Source organism: Rutilus rutilus (assembly GCF_951802725.1).
Source record: "Rutilus rutilus genome assembly, chromosome: 7".
Classification (NCBI taxonomy): domain Eukaryota; kingdom Metazoa; phylum Chordata; class Actinopteri; order Cypriniformes; family Leuciscidae; genus Rutilus; species Rutilus rutilus.
Genome location: NC_140221.1, coordinates 12,789,455 through 12,805,557, shown reverse-complemented (window position 1 = coordinate 12,805,557; position 16,103 = coordinate 12,789,455). Strand labels below are relative to the sequence as shown.

Genomic DNA, 16,103 nt, shown 5'->3' with positions numbered 1-16,103 from the left:
TTTTAATTTTTAGTTTAGCCTTTAGTCAATTTAAAAACAAAAGCATTATTTTAGTTTTTAGCTTGTAATGTTACAATGTTAAAATGTAATGTGATTTTAACCACCTTTTTGCACATAATATATTGCATAGCCTACATTACATTCACTATATTTGTTTCCATATCCTTCAATATCAACATAGTTTGTAGGATATCATTGGGCAGGATGTGAAATATATATATTTTTAAATAATAAATATTTTCTTTATCCAAATAGAAAAACGTAGAAAGTACCAAGATATATATCGTATTTAACCAAAAAATACGAAATACGAGATATGAATTTTTGCCCATATCGCCCAGCCCTATAATATTCCTGATCAGTTTCATCTCCTCAGCATCCCAGATAGCTTAGAAGAACTCGAAATTGTGACAGAAACGTGTGTCTCTCTCTTTTCCAGCACTTTGTACTTAAAGAAGATTAAAGAAAATAGAAATTAACGAATTAATGAAAAATAAATCTTCAGCCCCAGACGTTTCCAAGCAGCACAGCAGTAATGACTTTATGAACTTCTTTACTTACAAGATTGATAATATCAGGACGAAAATTATAACTATGCAGCCGTCTACTACAGTATTGCATCAGGAAGTGCATTGTAGTCTCCTTGAGGAAGAACTTGATTCATTCATTGCTATAGGAGAGGAAGAATTTTCTAAACTCGTTAAATCATCTAAATCGATAAACATGTATGTTAGACCCTATACCGACTAAGCTATTGAAAGAGATGCTTCCAGAGGTCATAGATCCTCTTCTTAATATCATTAATTCATCTTTGTCATTAGGGTACATACCAAAAACTTTTAAGCTGGCTATGATTAAAACGCTTGTTAAAAAAACGCAACTTGATCTCACAGAGTGAGTCAATAACAGGCCGATCTCAAATCTACCTTTTCTGTCAAAGATACTAGAAAAGGCAGTATCCTCACAACTATGTTCCTTTTTAGAAAGAAATGGTATCTGCGAGGATTTTCAGTCAGGATTTAGACCGTACCATAGTACTGAGACAGCTCTCATTAGTGTCACAAATTATTTGCTCTTATCATCCGATCGTGGTTGTATCTTGCTATTAGTGTTACTCGATCTTAGTGCTGCATTTGATACTATTGACCACAACATTCTTTTAAACAGACTCGAAAATTATGTTGGCATTAGTGGAATCGCATTAGCATGGTTTAAATCATACTTATCTGACCGTTATCAGTTTGTAGCAGTAAATGAAGAGATTGTATGTTCAGTATGGCGTACCACAAGGCTCAGCACTAGGACCATTGCTGTTCACTCTGTAAATGCTACCCATGGGAGATTTCATTAGAAGCATGGCATTAGTTTTCACTCTTATGCTGATGATACTCAGCTCTATATTTCTTCACGCACTGACTAAACTTACCAATTCACAAAATTAACAGAATGCATAGCTGATTTAAAAAAAACTGATGACTAGTAATTTCCTACTACTTAATTCTGAAAAAACAGAGATTCTAATTATTGGACAAAAAACTTCCTCACGTAATAACCTAGAATACTGTCTAACACTTGATGGCTGCTCTGTCAAGTCTTCGTCGTCGGTTAGGAACCTGGGTGTGCTCTTTGATACCAATCTTTCATTTGAAAGTCACGTGTCTCGTATCTGTAAAACCGCGTTTTTCCATCTTAAAAATATATCTAAATTACGTCATATGCTCTCATTGACAAATGCGGAACAATTAGTTCATGCGTTCATGACATCAAGGCTAGATTATTGTAATGCTATTATGGGTGGTTGCCCTGCAAGCTTAATAAACAAACTACAGCTGGTCCAAAATGCTGCACCTAGAGTTCTTTCCAGAACCAGGAAGTATGACCATATTAGCCCCGTTCTGTCAACACTGCATTGGCTCCCTATTAAACATCGTATAAATTTAAAAATATTGCTGACTACTTACAAAGCACTAAATGGTTTAGCTCCCCAGTACTTGAGCGAGCTCTTAACGCATTATAGTCCTTCACGTCTATTGCAATCTCAAAATTCCGGCCAGTTGATAATACCTAGAATATCAAAATCGACTGCTGGTGGTAGATCCTTTTTCTATTAAGCACCAAAACTTTGAAACAGTCTTCCTAACATTGTTCTGGAAGCAGACTCTGTCAGTTCAAATCTAGACTAAAAACACATCTCTTTGACCTAGCATACACATAACACATTATAGACTTCTACAATTCAATGTTAGGCTGCATAGATTAGGTCAGCCGGAACTGGGAACACTTCCCATAAATCCTGATATACTCATTGCATCATAAGAAGGATGGCGTCTACGCTAATATTAGTCTCTCTGTTTATCCCGAGGTTTACCGCAATCCGCCGGATCCAGGCCGTATCCAGATCTGATGAAGGACCTGCGCCTGGACGAGACGACAACGCAGTCCTGAAGTGTCAACTAGTCTCTCCCCTGTGAAGGCCTCCTTCCCTATCCCTTTACCTCTGTACAGATAAAACATTGTCGGGATAATTCCGGTTCACGTGGCAATGCGGAAGCGATAAAAAAATTCTGTATTATAAATGTTAAGGCCAGAAAAGTAGTTTGTTGAGGGTTGGTTTGTAGGGAAGGACTACACGCCTGCGCACATATATTCAAACGCACATACTTATAGACTGAACTCGTAATACGCATGTGCACACCATCAGCGTTCTCACTGGTTTGTGTTTTTAAAGTTTGCGTAGAGAGAACTTAAAGAGTTTTCTGTTAAAACGATGTTGTGTTAGCCCCTAAGTTAATAACTAATGATCGTTGCGATGGAAGTGAATCAATCAAAACTAAATTTAGCTGGACAATAACTTTATTCTAGAGCTGCTATAAAGCCAAAACAATCTCTGTTACATCTCATCTCAATCTCATCTACATTGTTAAAAGCGCTATATAAATGAAGATGACTTGACTTGACTTGATATCTTCTTCAAATAAAATATATGCAAATAAGGACACTGCTATGACAAGATGAATTATTCTGATACACTGAAGACAATGATGTATACCAAAAATACAAAGAAAAATGGACTATGCAAGAAAGAATTACTATGATTTTATTCTTTCTGTGTTAAATTGTATAATTTGTTTAGATATTGTAGTGTTTGTAAACATAATGAAAATATTATTAGACCTTTTTAAATGCTCTTATTTATATTTCACATAGACCAATAGCTCTGCATAGTTATATATTTGTTGATATTTTTAAGAATACATTTTAAAACTTTTTTGTTCATGATTAAATTTTTGTGAGTTTGTTGTCATATTTTTAAAAATACATCAAGTTGCCCCTATCTTTGTTGTTTGTTTTTCTATCTCTGCTCATATTTTAATATTCATTTGTTGATATATTGAGAGTGTTGTAGGCCTGTGTTTTATTGATTGTTAACTCCCCTCTTCCCACCCTCTACACTCCCACTTTTCCACTGCTTTACACACCCATTTCATGAGTCTTTTTCAAATCTGAGATTTGAACAACCAGTGCTAAAACAGGGGGGTTTCATGACCCTTTAAAAAGTATCTGACCGTTTTGATGTGGGTAAAGGACAGGGTGGTGGGATGATGAAGGAAAAGCTCTGTATCTGTGGAATCTTCTCCGCCATTGGACACCTCCACTGAGAGAGTTACTGGGTAACCTACAGCGCTCACTACAATATCACTGGAACACAGATTAAAAGATACAGTGCCATCAAATCCTTATAATATATAATTAATAGTTAGTTATTCATCAATGCTCTGTCAACTTTGCAGCTGTCTTGATGGTTAGACATGGAGATGTACCAGATTGCTAACTAAAAAACCCTCACAGATCATTATTTCAAGTCATTTTAAGTTTGATTTGGGTGTGACATAATGCAGTGATATCTACATATGGGTGAGAGGTTAACTTTTTTATTCATTGAGCTACTTTTTTTAATCCAACTGATTTGTGCAAATGGAACACACAAATATGTGAGGAATTATTTATCAAATTAACAGCACATTAGGCCAATCATAGCACAATGAAGACATTGCCTCTTCTCACATTACTTTTTCCTATTCATTTCCAATTACCCCACACCAGACCCATGGCACACATTAAGGGGCTCTATTAAAACTCAACGAGCACAAGGGAGGCAAGAAAGCTGCTGCCTCCCACTGATACTGATACTGCTGGTACTATAGAAATTACTATAGTACTATTTGTGATTTATACATTGTTTAATCTCATATTTTGTAAGAGGCACTGCCACCCAAACTCAGATAAAACACCCATGTTTTCTACAGTACGTAAAGTTTTGATGCCTGACTACACTAGCATGTCAAATTCCAGATTGCCAGATTCACAGAATGTGAATACTGCATATTTACTTTAAAAAAAAATTGGTGTGCAAAGTTTATATGAACAAAACTGGCCATCATATCATATTGCTCTCTTGGAGGCATCTATAACAAAAATTAAATGTACACTAACCTCATAAATGATAGAGACACATTTAAATCTGATATACACACATGATCTTCCCCGCACACTTTCTCCAAAACCACCTGGAAAACACAAACATATTCACTAATAGGGTATCATGTAACATCCCAGCAGAACATTCCTCTTAGTAACCACCAGAGGGTGACCTCTCCACAATAATAAACTTTGTGCTTGGTTCCTGTCATTCCTTGCAAAGAACTGTATTGTTTGCTTTGTCTACAATTCTAAATGTTTCTTCTATGGTCGTTGTCTCACCTGTTTTGGGATTATCTTCTTTGTTATCTGGTTGTGGTTTTGGATTTCAGTGTACTGATTGGACTGCTTTACTGTGCATGACCTCTGACTGTCAGACCTGGCAATTGTCATTGTTCCCTTTCAGTCGGGTGTGTTCGACGTAGTCGACTGATTGCGATCACGCTAAGGAGCCTGTTATCTTAGAGTATTGTAAAAACGAGCCAATGGACGTTGCCGTGTGTGAATCGCATCACACGCCCCGCCCCGCAGCGTGGGTATAATTACGTAAGTGGATGTTGTCGGACCAGTTGTCTTTCGCTTCGGAGCCGATCGGTCTCGATGTCTCTGAAGAGTACTGTTGTTTACAAGGTGCGTGAAGGTGGAGTCCCCATTACCACAGCCGCTACGGCGCCGTGTGGGATGGGTGATCAGAGGATCATAGAGAGGTTTCCCCGCCCGGTAACCAAACCCTGTGGGCCCCTCACTCCTCTATCACATCGCAGCCGGTGGAGCACTCCGTTGAGCGCGCTGGTCCCTCTGTAATGGACCGACCAGCTGTTTATTCGGAGAGAGCTTACCAGGTCATGGACAGAAACTGCCTGAATAGTTTTTCCTCCTTCACTACCCTTGACGGAGGAGTGGTGAAGGATTGCAAGGCTATCCCTCCAATGGAGCGGTCTGTCGCGACACAGGTGCACCTGTGTCCGGCGGCTGCTGCCTTTTGGACGGGGGCCCCTAGTCTTCCCCCTAAGGCCTGTGAGTTCTCGTCCGTTCTCACAGGCTGACAAAGCCTGTGGGCAAACCGCCTCCTCTTGTGTGCCATGGCGCTGATACAGGTCTATCAGGCCAGGGCACTCATGGACATGCACGAGGGTAGTCCAGACCGTGCGCTCATAGGTGAGCTATGCACCACATCCGACCTCGCCCTCCGGGGCAGGAGTGTCGAGGCTTGTGTGATCAGTCTGGCGATGTCCAGCTTAGTGGTCCAGGAGTGCCATCGTTGGCTCAGCATGGGTGAAATGGCGGATGCGGACAAGGGTCGCCGGGTCAAGCGGGCCGCTCGGGGTTGGAGTAGAGAGCTCTTGGAGATGGTCACCGATCCACTCCCTTGCCCCAGTGGAGGACCGGGGGGAGTCTTTGTTTGTGTATGTCTGTTCCGCCGCTGGCTCTCGTAAAGCGGAGCCAGCGGTACCTACATTTTCATAGAAAGAGCAATTTCCTCTGTTCCTGAGTCCATAGAGGTTTAGACTGTTGGTGTGCGACCCTGTGCAGCCTTGCAACCTTCAGCTACCTCTTGCTTTGCAAGCCAACAGTTGGGTGCGGTTTGAGGACCCAGTTTCGCCTTCTCACGCACTCTCTGAGGTCATCTAGAGACAGGTAAGAGTCGCACTACACACTCAGACCCTGTCTTGGGCCGCCTTCGGGCCTTCCGAGCTGGGTACCTGTCTCTAACCTGCTGCCTCACTCTGAGTACGTCTCTGATACCTTGGGCCCCCTGTGTTGGTCCATTGTAGCACTGAAAGGTGCTCCCGACCGACTCAGCCGGTTCTTGTATCATCAGACTCGGCTAGACGATTCAGTTCGTCCGGCACCCGCCCATGTGCAGCACTGTTTGTTCAACATCTATGTTCCGAATTGTGCTGCCGTGTGTGCGGTCATCACTTCCTACTGGTGAAGGTTGCGATCGAGCCGTTCCTCCAGCTGATATGAAGATAGGCTTCTAAGTGAGGCCTGTTCTTCATTGTACTCAAACTATAGTGAGTTAGACCATCAGGGATCTGTGTGCTTGATTCGGGCCCTTTTTCAAGCCTCCGTTCAAGTACTACACAGTACGCATTACTAACGCTCATCCCTATGAATGCTCTCCAGCGTGGGACCTGAACGACGCGTACTTCAGATGTCCACTCCTCCGTAAACACGGGTCATCCTGTGTCTCGCGTTGAGGGGTCAAAGTCTCTGTACAAGTCCCTCCCTTCGAGTGCTACATAGCCAGTTGAACCGGAGAAATGAAGGTTCTGTTGTGGTGGTTCAGCTATCTACCTCTGAAAGAGCTTAGATACTATTACTTCTGCGAGAGCTCCCTCTAAAAAGAATGAGGCTTGCTTATGATCTGAAGTAGAACCTGTTAGGTTAGAACACCTAACTTGTGTTAGGTGGGGTTTATATGTTGTGATCCCTACGGTGATCCCATATGTGTATTCTTCCATTGTTTGACTCCCTGTGGCGAGCCTGTGTCTTCCCTTGTCAGAGCCTGCTCTGCCATCACTGACTAGTTGCGTCTCCCCCCTGTTATTGGCTTGAGCCACCTCAGTGACATGCCATATGTTGTACTACCCGCTAAGTTGCTCAGTCCATATGTGTTTCTCCACGTTACCTCCTTCGGGCAGGATGTGGCTTCCGTAGCGTAGACCTTCCAACGAAAGGGTAGTCCCCTTAGTAGGGATCCCTACTAAGTCGAACGTGCCCGACAGAAAGGGAACGTCTCGGTTACGTATGTAACCCTCATTCCCTAAAGGAGGGAACAGAGACGTAGTCCCCTAGCCACTATTGCTGTACCACCGCTGACCGAGTTCTGTTCGGCTCCTCAGTGAAAAACAACTGGTGCATGCATCCACTTCCGTATTTATACCTGCACTGCGGGGCGGGGCGTGTGATACAATTCACGCATGCCAATGTCCATAAGCTCGTTTTTACAATACTCGAAGATGACAGGCTCCCTAGCGTGATCCCAATCAGTCAACACGTCGACTACGTCTCCGTTCCCTCCTTCAGGGAACAGGTTACATACGTAACAGAGACGTTATGTACCCTAATAATCTCTGCAAATGGATCACACTGCTTCCCCAGAGTCTATGTTACAACACAGTATACCGTTATTTAAAAGTAACATGACATCAAAAATGTACCGCAGTTCAATATACTACATGTATGTATATCCTACAGACCATCTCTGTGAACGTGGGCCAGCAGTCAGGGCTCAGCACTGGTCTTAGGCCTCCTGTTCCTGGAATAACTTCTGTTGTTACATTCATCTTTCCAGAGAGCAAGACTTCACGGTAGTCTGAAATACACTCCTGTACGGAACACATAACATATACAAAGAGAGGAAATATATGTGCAATATAAAATATAATATTATAAAAAATAAAAAAACACATTATAAAAAGCCCATACTAATGTCATCGAAATTATTTTGATTACTCTTCATTTTGATTGTCGACTTTAGACATTCTACTAACTATAGGTAACTTTGCAACTACTTGTCAACTAACTCTCATTAATTTGCAACTACATGTCCACTATCTCTTATTAGAGTATTAGTAGACTGTTAGGTTAGGGTTAGTAAAATAATTTGGCATGTACTTGCAAAGTTACTTATAGTTAGTAGAATATCTAAAGTGGACTACTGAAATAAAGTGTTACCATGATTTTTTTTTTTTTTTACTTTTTTGCAAGTCTTTGATGCAAGATTGTATCACATTCAATGTCTCGGTTACTATTGTAACGCCCATTCCCTGATGGAGGGAACGGGACATGGTGTCGATGTCTGACACTAGGGGTCACACTTGGGAGCCCCAAATGCTTCTGATACTTGAGAATTGGCGAGTGGAATTTGCATGCCACTCTCTGGGACATACGGGTATAAAAGGGAGATGGCGTGCATAACTCATGAAGGTTTGTGCCGAGGAGCCGAGTCAGTGTCCCGGCCAGTTCAGCGTTGTGGCAGGAGTGAAACTATTTCTTGTTCCTTCCATCAGGGAACGGAGGTTACAATAGTAACAGAGATGTTCCCTATTTGTCAGTCACTTCGACGCAATGCGCAAAACAAGGAACAGGAGGTCCAAGGGGATTGACCCGGCAGAAACACTCCCGTTGCCCTCATATCGCCCTCAGCACTAGCTGCCATAGCCTTGTGCATCAGGACGAGCAACTGAGGTAACACTTACTAGAAAAGAGTTGTGATCGCAATGTTGCTATGGTCATGTTCTCACAGTGAGGACATGAGCCATCCACAAACACTGTCTCAGCGTGGGTGAGACCCAAACACTTGAGATATTGATCGTGACCATCCGAGGTTGAAAGATATCAACCGCATCCAGAAACACACAGGCGGAAAGGGACCTTTAAAAAGACGCTCTCCATCTGTGTTTGCTCTTTTAGAGGAAAGTGCTCTCTTATGTTTCTGAAGCGCCCAGGGGAACTCTCTCTATGAGCTTGCATAGAAATGACACTCGCTCTGCTCTGAAGAACAAATCTGAATGACTGATGCACGCATTCTCCCTTTTATACGTTGTCGGGATAATTCCGGTTTGCGTGGCTATGTGGAAGCAATAAAAATTCTGTATTATAAATTTTAAGGCCAGACAAGTAGTTTGTTGAGGGTTGGTTTGTAGGGAAGGACTACCTGTGCACATATATTCACGCCTGCGCACATATATTCAAACGCACATACCTATAGACTGAACTCGTAATACGCATGTGCACGCCATCGTTTTTGAAGTTTGCGCAGAAAGAACTTAAGAGTTTTCTGTTAAAACGGTGTTGTGTTAGCGGCCCCTAAGTTAATAACTAATGATTGTTGCGACGGAAGTGAATCAATCAAAACTAATTTTAGCTGGACAATAACTTTATTCTAGAGCTGCTATAAAGCCAAAACAATCTCTGTTACTTTAATTTCCTATTATCAATGTAAAGCTGCTTTGGAACAATCTACATTGTTAAAAGCGCTATATAAATGAAGATGACTTGACTTGACTATACCCATATGTCCGGGGGAGTGGCATGCAAACTCCTCTCACCAATTCTCATTGGCCTTTTATCAAAGTATCAGAGGTGTTTGGGGCTTCCAAGTGCGGCCCCTAGTGTTAGACTCCATGTTGAAGTGACTGACAGATGAAAACATGAGGGAAACATATTTTATGTCTGTTTCACACTAACCGGGATGCTGATGGAGAGAGTAGTGCAGACAGGGGTAATGCTGCTCAAGTTGTTGTTGGGAGTCCAGAGAAATGAGGCTGATCTAGAACTAAATAACAGCCGAGGGGCTCTGGCCCAAGGGTCCAGCTCCAGAGTCACTGATACCATAGCAACAAGAGGACCTGAACCAATGGTATGCAAGAATCATTCATGTCAAACTGATTCTTCATTAGTTTAATATTGTATCTCTTTATCTGACTACCTTACCTTGTACATCACCATTGACAATCTCTTTTACGGTGATACAGATTGTAACTGTGGCAACAGGGGTGTTGAGACCGAGGGGGGCGGAGCAATGAAAGAATTTCTGATGGATGATTGGTGGGTCAACAGTGACATTTATGGGCAAACACATGACAGGCTGAGTCCTGTTAAAATGGGATACAAAATGAATGGGACTATTGACAACATAATTACTGGACAATTGACCACTAACGTAACATACAGTGGATTCAGAAAGTATTTGACTTTCATTTATTTTGGCAGCCGTATGCTAAAATGCTTTATTTATTTTTAATTTTTAATTTTTATTTTTTCAAATCTACAGTCTATACTCCATACCCCATAATGACAAAAAACAGATTTGTGATAACTTGGCAAATTTATTAAAAAGAAAACAAACTGAATTAACCGATGAACCTAAATATTAAGACCCTTCACTCAGTACATAGCTGAAACCACACTGGTTGTGATTACAGCGTCTTTTTTGGGTATGATGCAGCAGCCTTTGCACACCTGGATTTTGGATTTTTCTGCTATTCTTCTTTGCAGATCCTCTCAAGCTCTTTTAGGTCTCTCTTGAGGTATTTGATCATGTTTAAATTCAGGGTCTGGCTGGGCCACTCAAAGGCATCCTCAGATATGTCATGAATCAACTGTTGTCTTGGCTGTGTGTTTAGGGTCATTGTCCTGTTGGGAAGTCCAGCCCAGTCTGAGGTCTTGCGCACTTTAAACCTGGTTTTCATTAAGGATGTCTCTGTATTTTGCAGCTTTCCTTCCACCCTGACCAGCTGCCCAGATGAAAAACTCCCCCACCGCTTGTTACTACCACCACCACCCTTCACCTTTGGGATGTTATTGTGCAGATGGTGAGAGATGTCTGGTTTCCTTCAGACATGATGCTTGGAACTGAGGTTCATCAGACCAGAGAATCTTTTTTTCTCACAGTCTTTTTCAAAGGAAAATGCTCCCATATATGTTCCTTGACACAATCCTGTCTCTGAGCTCTGCAGGCAGACCTCATGCCTTTGTTTTGCTCTGATATGCTTTTTCACCTGTTAGACCTTATCTGGACAGGCGTGTGCCTTTCCAAATATCCAAATGTCAAATAAATGGACTCCACTTAAAGTGCAAAAACACCTCAAAGAAGAATCTGAGAAATGGAATGCACCTGAGCCAAATTTTCAGCATCAAAGGATATAAATGCTCAGGTAATTGTGACATTTCAGTTTTTTCTCTAAAAACAATGCATCATGTGATTCAGTTACAACAAAACAAAAGAAACAATAAGGACTTACCCATCTTTTTCGCCTTGCATTCCATTAAGAAATCAGACGGCTCAGTACCGACTCATATTCTGCAAAAATATTTTAGTGAATTGGAATGTGTGCAAAGGATTGTTAGTGACTGGAGGATGCAAAGTATTCACTTGGATGTGTTCTTCAAAATGTGCAATGTTAGGACACAGCACATGAGTGCGATAACACGATATGAATACTCTGCTGGAGTAACATAGAGATTAGGCAATTACTTTTGATAGTTCCTACAAGCTTGAAACACTGCACTATGTTACTTATGCAAGTCATAACCTAGAACGTCATACCTGATTATGAACTTTAAACTTAAAGGGGAGAATTTACTACAGCCGCCCCCACATTTGAGGAGAAAATGGGTAATCAAGGAAATTCTGTAAATGTCTTCAGTATTACCTTCTAAAGCAGGAAACTTTATCAGGCGGGCAACTGGTCTGATGTAAGTTTAACCACCAACAGACATTTGAATATAAGCCCCAAGCTCTTTTCATTTTGTCATCCTATTTTGACCAGGTATGGGTTGGAGCAGTCAACACCTGTTGAGTAAAAAGTTGGACAGAGCACTCAAAGGTGTTCTGGTAGCAAATCTTCCATTTGCTGGACCTTTGACTGAGCCTTCCATCGCTGACAGAACAGACAGATGATGGTGTGGAATCCAGTACTGTCCCCATATCTCGGCATAGACACTCTTGGCTCCTGGGTGTAACAGACACTCATCAAATCCTTTAATAAGGAGCTTCATTACTGCTTGTCGTGGGTCCAACACAATGGGCTGGATTTGTTCCAGGTCTGAGTTTGCCAGCCTCCTTCATAAGCCCCCAATTTTTAGCATGTTGGTCAGTGGATCCCAGTCAGGAGCAAGACCAATCGACTGTGCACAGGAACTGGTTTCTAACTTCTTCTGGAAAGCTCTTAAGTTTGCATGCCCTTAGCAGAACAGCTTCCGCTTCTCTATTAGTCATAGGATGTGGCTGCCCCTTGAAATGTTTGTTGAGTCACCTCCACTAGTTCCTGCCATATATTGGAATAGGTAGCATCAGGGAGGTTGGAAGCAGTTTTAACTGCCATTAGGCAGTAGTAGGTTAAGCCTTTCAGTTCTGATACTTCCTCTGACTGTGCAACTTCAGGTTTCTTAGACCAGTGCTCTGGGCTCTGTTTCAAGAATCCCTTGACTCCATAGACTAGATGAAGATAGTCATTTCATCCCTTGCGAGCATCGAATTGCTCGAGAGCATGAAGATACAAAGGATAGAAGCTGCCACCTGCGTAATTCTGGAGGGTTTTCACTCTGCAGATCTCTCCAAATGAAGCAGAGAAAGGGTCTGTCATATGGTAGGAGGAGATTGACCTGATGGAACATGCCGTTCATATCTGCGCTTACAGCCACATGATGCTGCCTGAATCTTAGCAGAATGCCCAACAGTGATGGTCCAAGCACAGGAAATTGCAGGAGTTGATTGTTAAGAGATAGTGTGACGAACAATGAGGACTGGATGCAAGATGCAAGTAAAAGGCTTTATTAGCTGATGTAGACAACAACAGGTCAGGCGAACACAAACACAGATGAAGACAGGTGACGCAGGGACTTCGACAGGCAACCCAGTGGTGGTGAATGGTGATCGGTGATCTCAGTGAAGCTTTGCAGGAATCCAGGAAGACGACGAGGAACAAGAAGAATCCACAACAAGGAAGCCAGGAGACGAGCACGGAACAGGGAACACACACCGGGGAAGCCACAACGATCTGACAACATGAGACACCAGTTACTGAACATATAGAGCTGGTAAGTCCCACCCCTTCCACTAACCCCACTGGACCTCTAGGTTGAAAAATCGTCAATGCAAGTGAATGTGAGAAAATAATTATTTTCTGGTCCCGTTTGAATTTTGCCATGAATGTGAACATATGTTGTCTGTGAATTTTTAATATAATTTTTCGTGTGAAGAATGCTACAATTTAGCAGGTAGAAGTTTGATACGGTTAGACTTTGTGTGAGAGCACTTTGTGGACTACAACTCTTCGCTGCTTTCGATTACATCAGACGGGAATCTGAAGAAAGAACAGCCCATTTTGTTTGAATGGTGACATTTGGGTACAAAACACACAGGCATCTCGATCTGTCTCCATAGATTATCGCAGCATTAGCACCGTGATTTGACAAGTGGAGGGAAAATGTGTTATGGGGTGACGTCACATAGGCGACATGTAGTCTTTCTCGTTATGTCTTTTCCACAACTGCTAGCCAAAGAATCATACAATATACTGTCAAACTCGTAACATGAAAAATTATATAAAAAATTCACAGACAACATATGTTCACATTCATGGCACAATTCAAACGGGACCAGAAAATAATTATTTTCTCACATTCACTTGCATTGACTATTTTTCAACCTAGAGGTCCACTTGGGGTTTTACGGATGGGCGGGACTTACCAGCTCTATAAAGGGACAAACAAGTGGTAACAGCTGGCGCTGCTAATCAGTGGTGATCAGCGGCCACGCCCACACACAAACACTCACGAGACGAGAGCGAGACAGTGAATTCATGAACCGTGACAGATAGGCCCTGGTGTCTAAACAAACAGTTGAAACCTTGGCTTGCTGTTATAATAATAATAATAATAATAATAATAGTACCATGACTTCTCTGACTGGGCTGCTTCCCTTTGGTTAAATTTGGCTACATAACCTGCCTCAATGAGCTTAGCAATCTACCCTGACTAGATTGAGGCCTTTTCATGGTCTTTCTGGAGTCTCCTTTCAGTGTTCCTCAGATTTGCAAGAATGGATTGCAACAAGCCTTTGGGTTTAAGTGCACCTGGTTTCCACAGAGGCGGGGTGGCATAATGTTGTACTGCCTTGACACTGACTCAATGAGTTTGAGACTCAAGCAGATGCATAGCCTCTTTATCTTACCTAGACCAGACACCCAGTTTGTCATTGTGAAAGTGCAGCACATCCAGTTGCCATAACCTTTCCACATTTCTGCAGAGAAGATCATCTGGGTGGGCAGTGGAGAGAAAGAAACATTGCTGCACTGGTGCATGGTCTGCGATACACATTACTGCTCAATGGAGAGCCCACTCGAGAGCTGTATGGACTGCTGCTGTTCCCCCTCTGGTTCCTTGGAGAATGGGCTCTTTGGCGGTAATGAGATGAACTTGGTCTGAACCTATGAGCACCAGTAGACGTACCTTGTGAAATGGCTGTAACGGAACTCGCACACCTAAAGGGGAGTTCCGTTACAGGCATTTCACAAGGCATGTCTACTGGTAACGGAACTCCTCTTAGGTGTGCACAACTCTTCAGAAGTGTCTGAACTGGGCATGACTGTTCCACTAGATCAAGACCAAATGCTGTGAATGCTCCAAACACTTGATAGAATTTCTCTGGGTAACCTCTTGGGGAGATTTCAACGGTGAGAAGTGTGGGGTTTTACAGTACGAAGGGCTAGAGTCTCATGTTCACTTCTCCGTTGGAGCTGCTGGATGGCAATGGGTAGGATCATGGTGCGCTGTCTCCGTCATCTAAAATAGCTGCAGACCTCACTGCAGGGTTTCTTTAAACTGCATATTTCAGGTCCATGGGAACAAGAACATTTCCAGCAGTGTTTTTCCTCTGAGATCCAGCAGCGTTTTTCCTCTGCTCTTTGATACTGCTGCATCGAGTGATGTAGTGGTTGTTTCCGCCACAGAAGAGAGAGCTGACTTTGAGTGGTGTCTTCTTCCAAGATACCTTTGGACTAAGGGAGGTTTTAGACCCTGTAGGTGCTGCACCATGATTCAAGCCTGTGATTTGGGTTTTAGGTTTAACCGCAGTCTTCTCCTTTGCACTGCTTGGAGATTTCTCATACTGGTTGCTTTGCACTAACCTACTGGACAGTCTCTGTTGCTGGACCTTGACTTGGAGCCATCCAGAAAAGTATTGCTGGTTGTGCAGGTTAATGTTTGGGGAGTTGAGCTTCCCTTGCAGCTGGAGTTAGTCCTCAAAGCCATCTCTTAAGTGCTTAGATAACAGCATGCTCATTAAGAGGGGGACACGGAGAGCAAAACTCTGGAAGCTGCGAGCAACATTTGGTTTGACCTCTGGTGCTGTGAGGATTGCCGCTATTTCACTCTGAGCCAGCTGTTGGGGTTGACCATATTGTAATTGAAGAGCGTGCATTGCCACTTAATATGGGTATGGGTGATGGCGGCAGGACTGGCCAATCATCTGTGCCTCAGGAAATTTGAGGTGTTCCAGCAAAATGTGATACTTGTATTACTTGTTGTGAGCAGCACATTCCAGGGCCCAGTTTATGGCCGGGCCCCTCTCTGTCCGCAACAGTGGACAAAGGTTTGCTACATTTTGATTGGATCTTGGTGGACTAACACAAACAAACTGTCCAAACGCCATCAGATAAAGAAGTTAGGACAACAGCCAGACACCTCTAAGAGGGCAAGAAAAAGACCTCTAGTACCAAGCCTAGGAAGGACAGGACTTCTTATTGGTCCTCATGCAGTTTCTGCCCTTCACCCATCTTAGTGCCGCCCTGCAAAGCTGAGACATAACAGATATACCGTTCTGGGTCTCCGGTTCATCCAGTGAGACATTAACAGATACAGTCTTGTTCTGAGTCTGTCCTTCAAGGATAGACAGAAACAGATCAACAACGTTCTGAGTCTCCAGTTTGTCCAGAGAGACAACAGATTCCATGATCTGAGTCTACAGCTTGTAGCAACAGATCCGGCCACGTTCTGAGCCTTCAGTCAGTGAGGAAAGAGACATTAACAAACGCTACGTTCAAAGTTTTCATTCAGCGAGACAGTAACGACTACAGCACGTCCCGAGTCTCCGTGCCAGAGAGACAAAA

The 16,103-nt window shown here is 42.7% G+C and overlaps 1 protein-coding gene across 2 annotated transcripts in view; it reads right to left on the bottom strand.

Annotated features, from left to right (window-relative positions):
- LOC311294160 (integrin alpha-X-like) overlaps positions 1–16,103 on the bottom strand; it is a 190,903-nt gene that overhangs the window by 38,203 nt on the left and 136,597 nt on the right. For both annotated transcript variants that reach the window (XM_084414877.1, XM_084414876.1), the window contains exons 16-20: positions 9,925–10,085; positions 9,679–9,839; positions 7,686–7,814; positions 4,495–4,568; positions 3,567–3,699 (exon numbers count right to left, since the gene is read on the bottom strand). In XM_084414877.1, the coding sequence (XP_084271003.1) occupies positions 3,567–3,699; positions 4,495–4,568; positions 7,686–7,814; positions 9,679–9,839; positions 9,925–10,085 (658 nt within the window). The remainder of the gene's footprint in view (positions 1–3,566; positions 3,700–4,494; positions 4,569–7,685; positions 7,815–9,678; positions 9,840–9,924; positions 10,086–16,103) is intronic.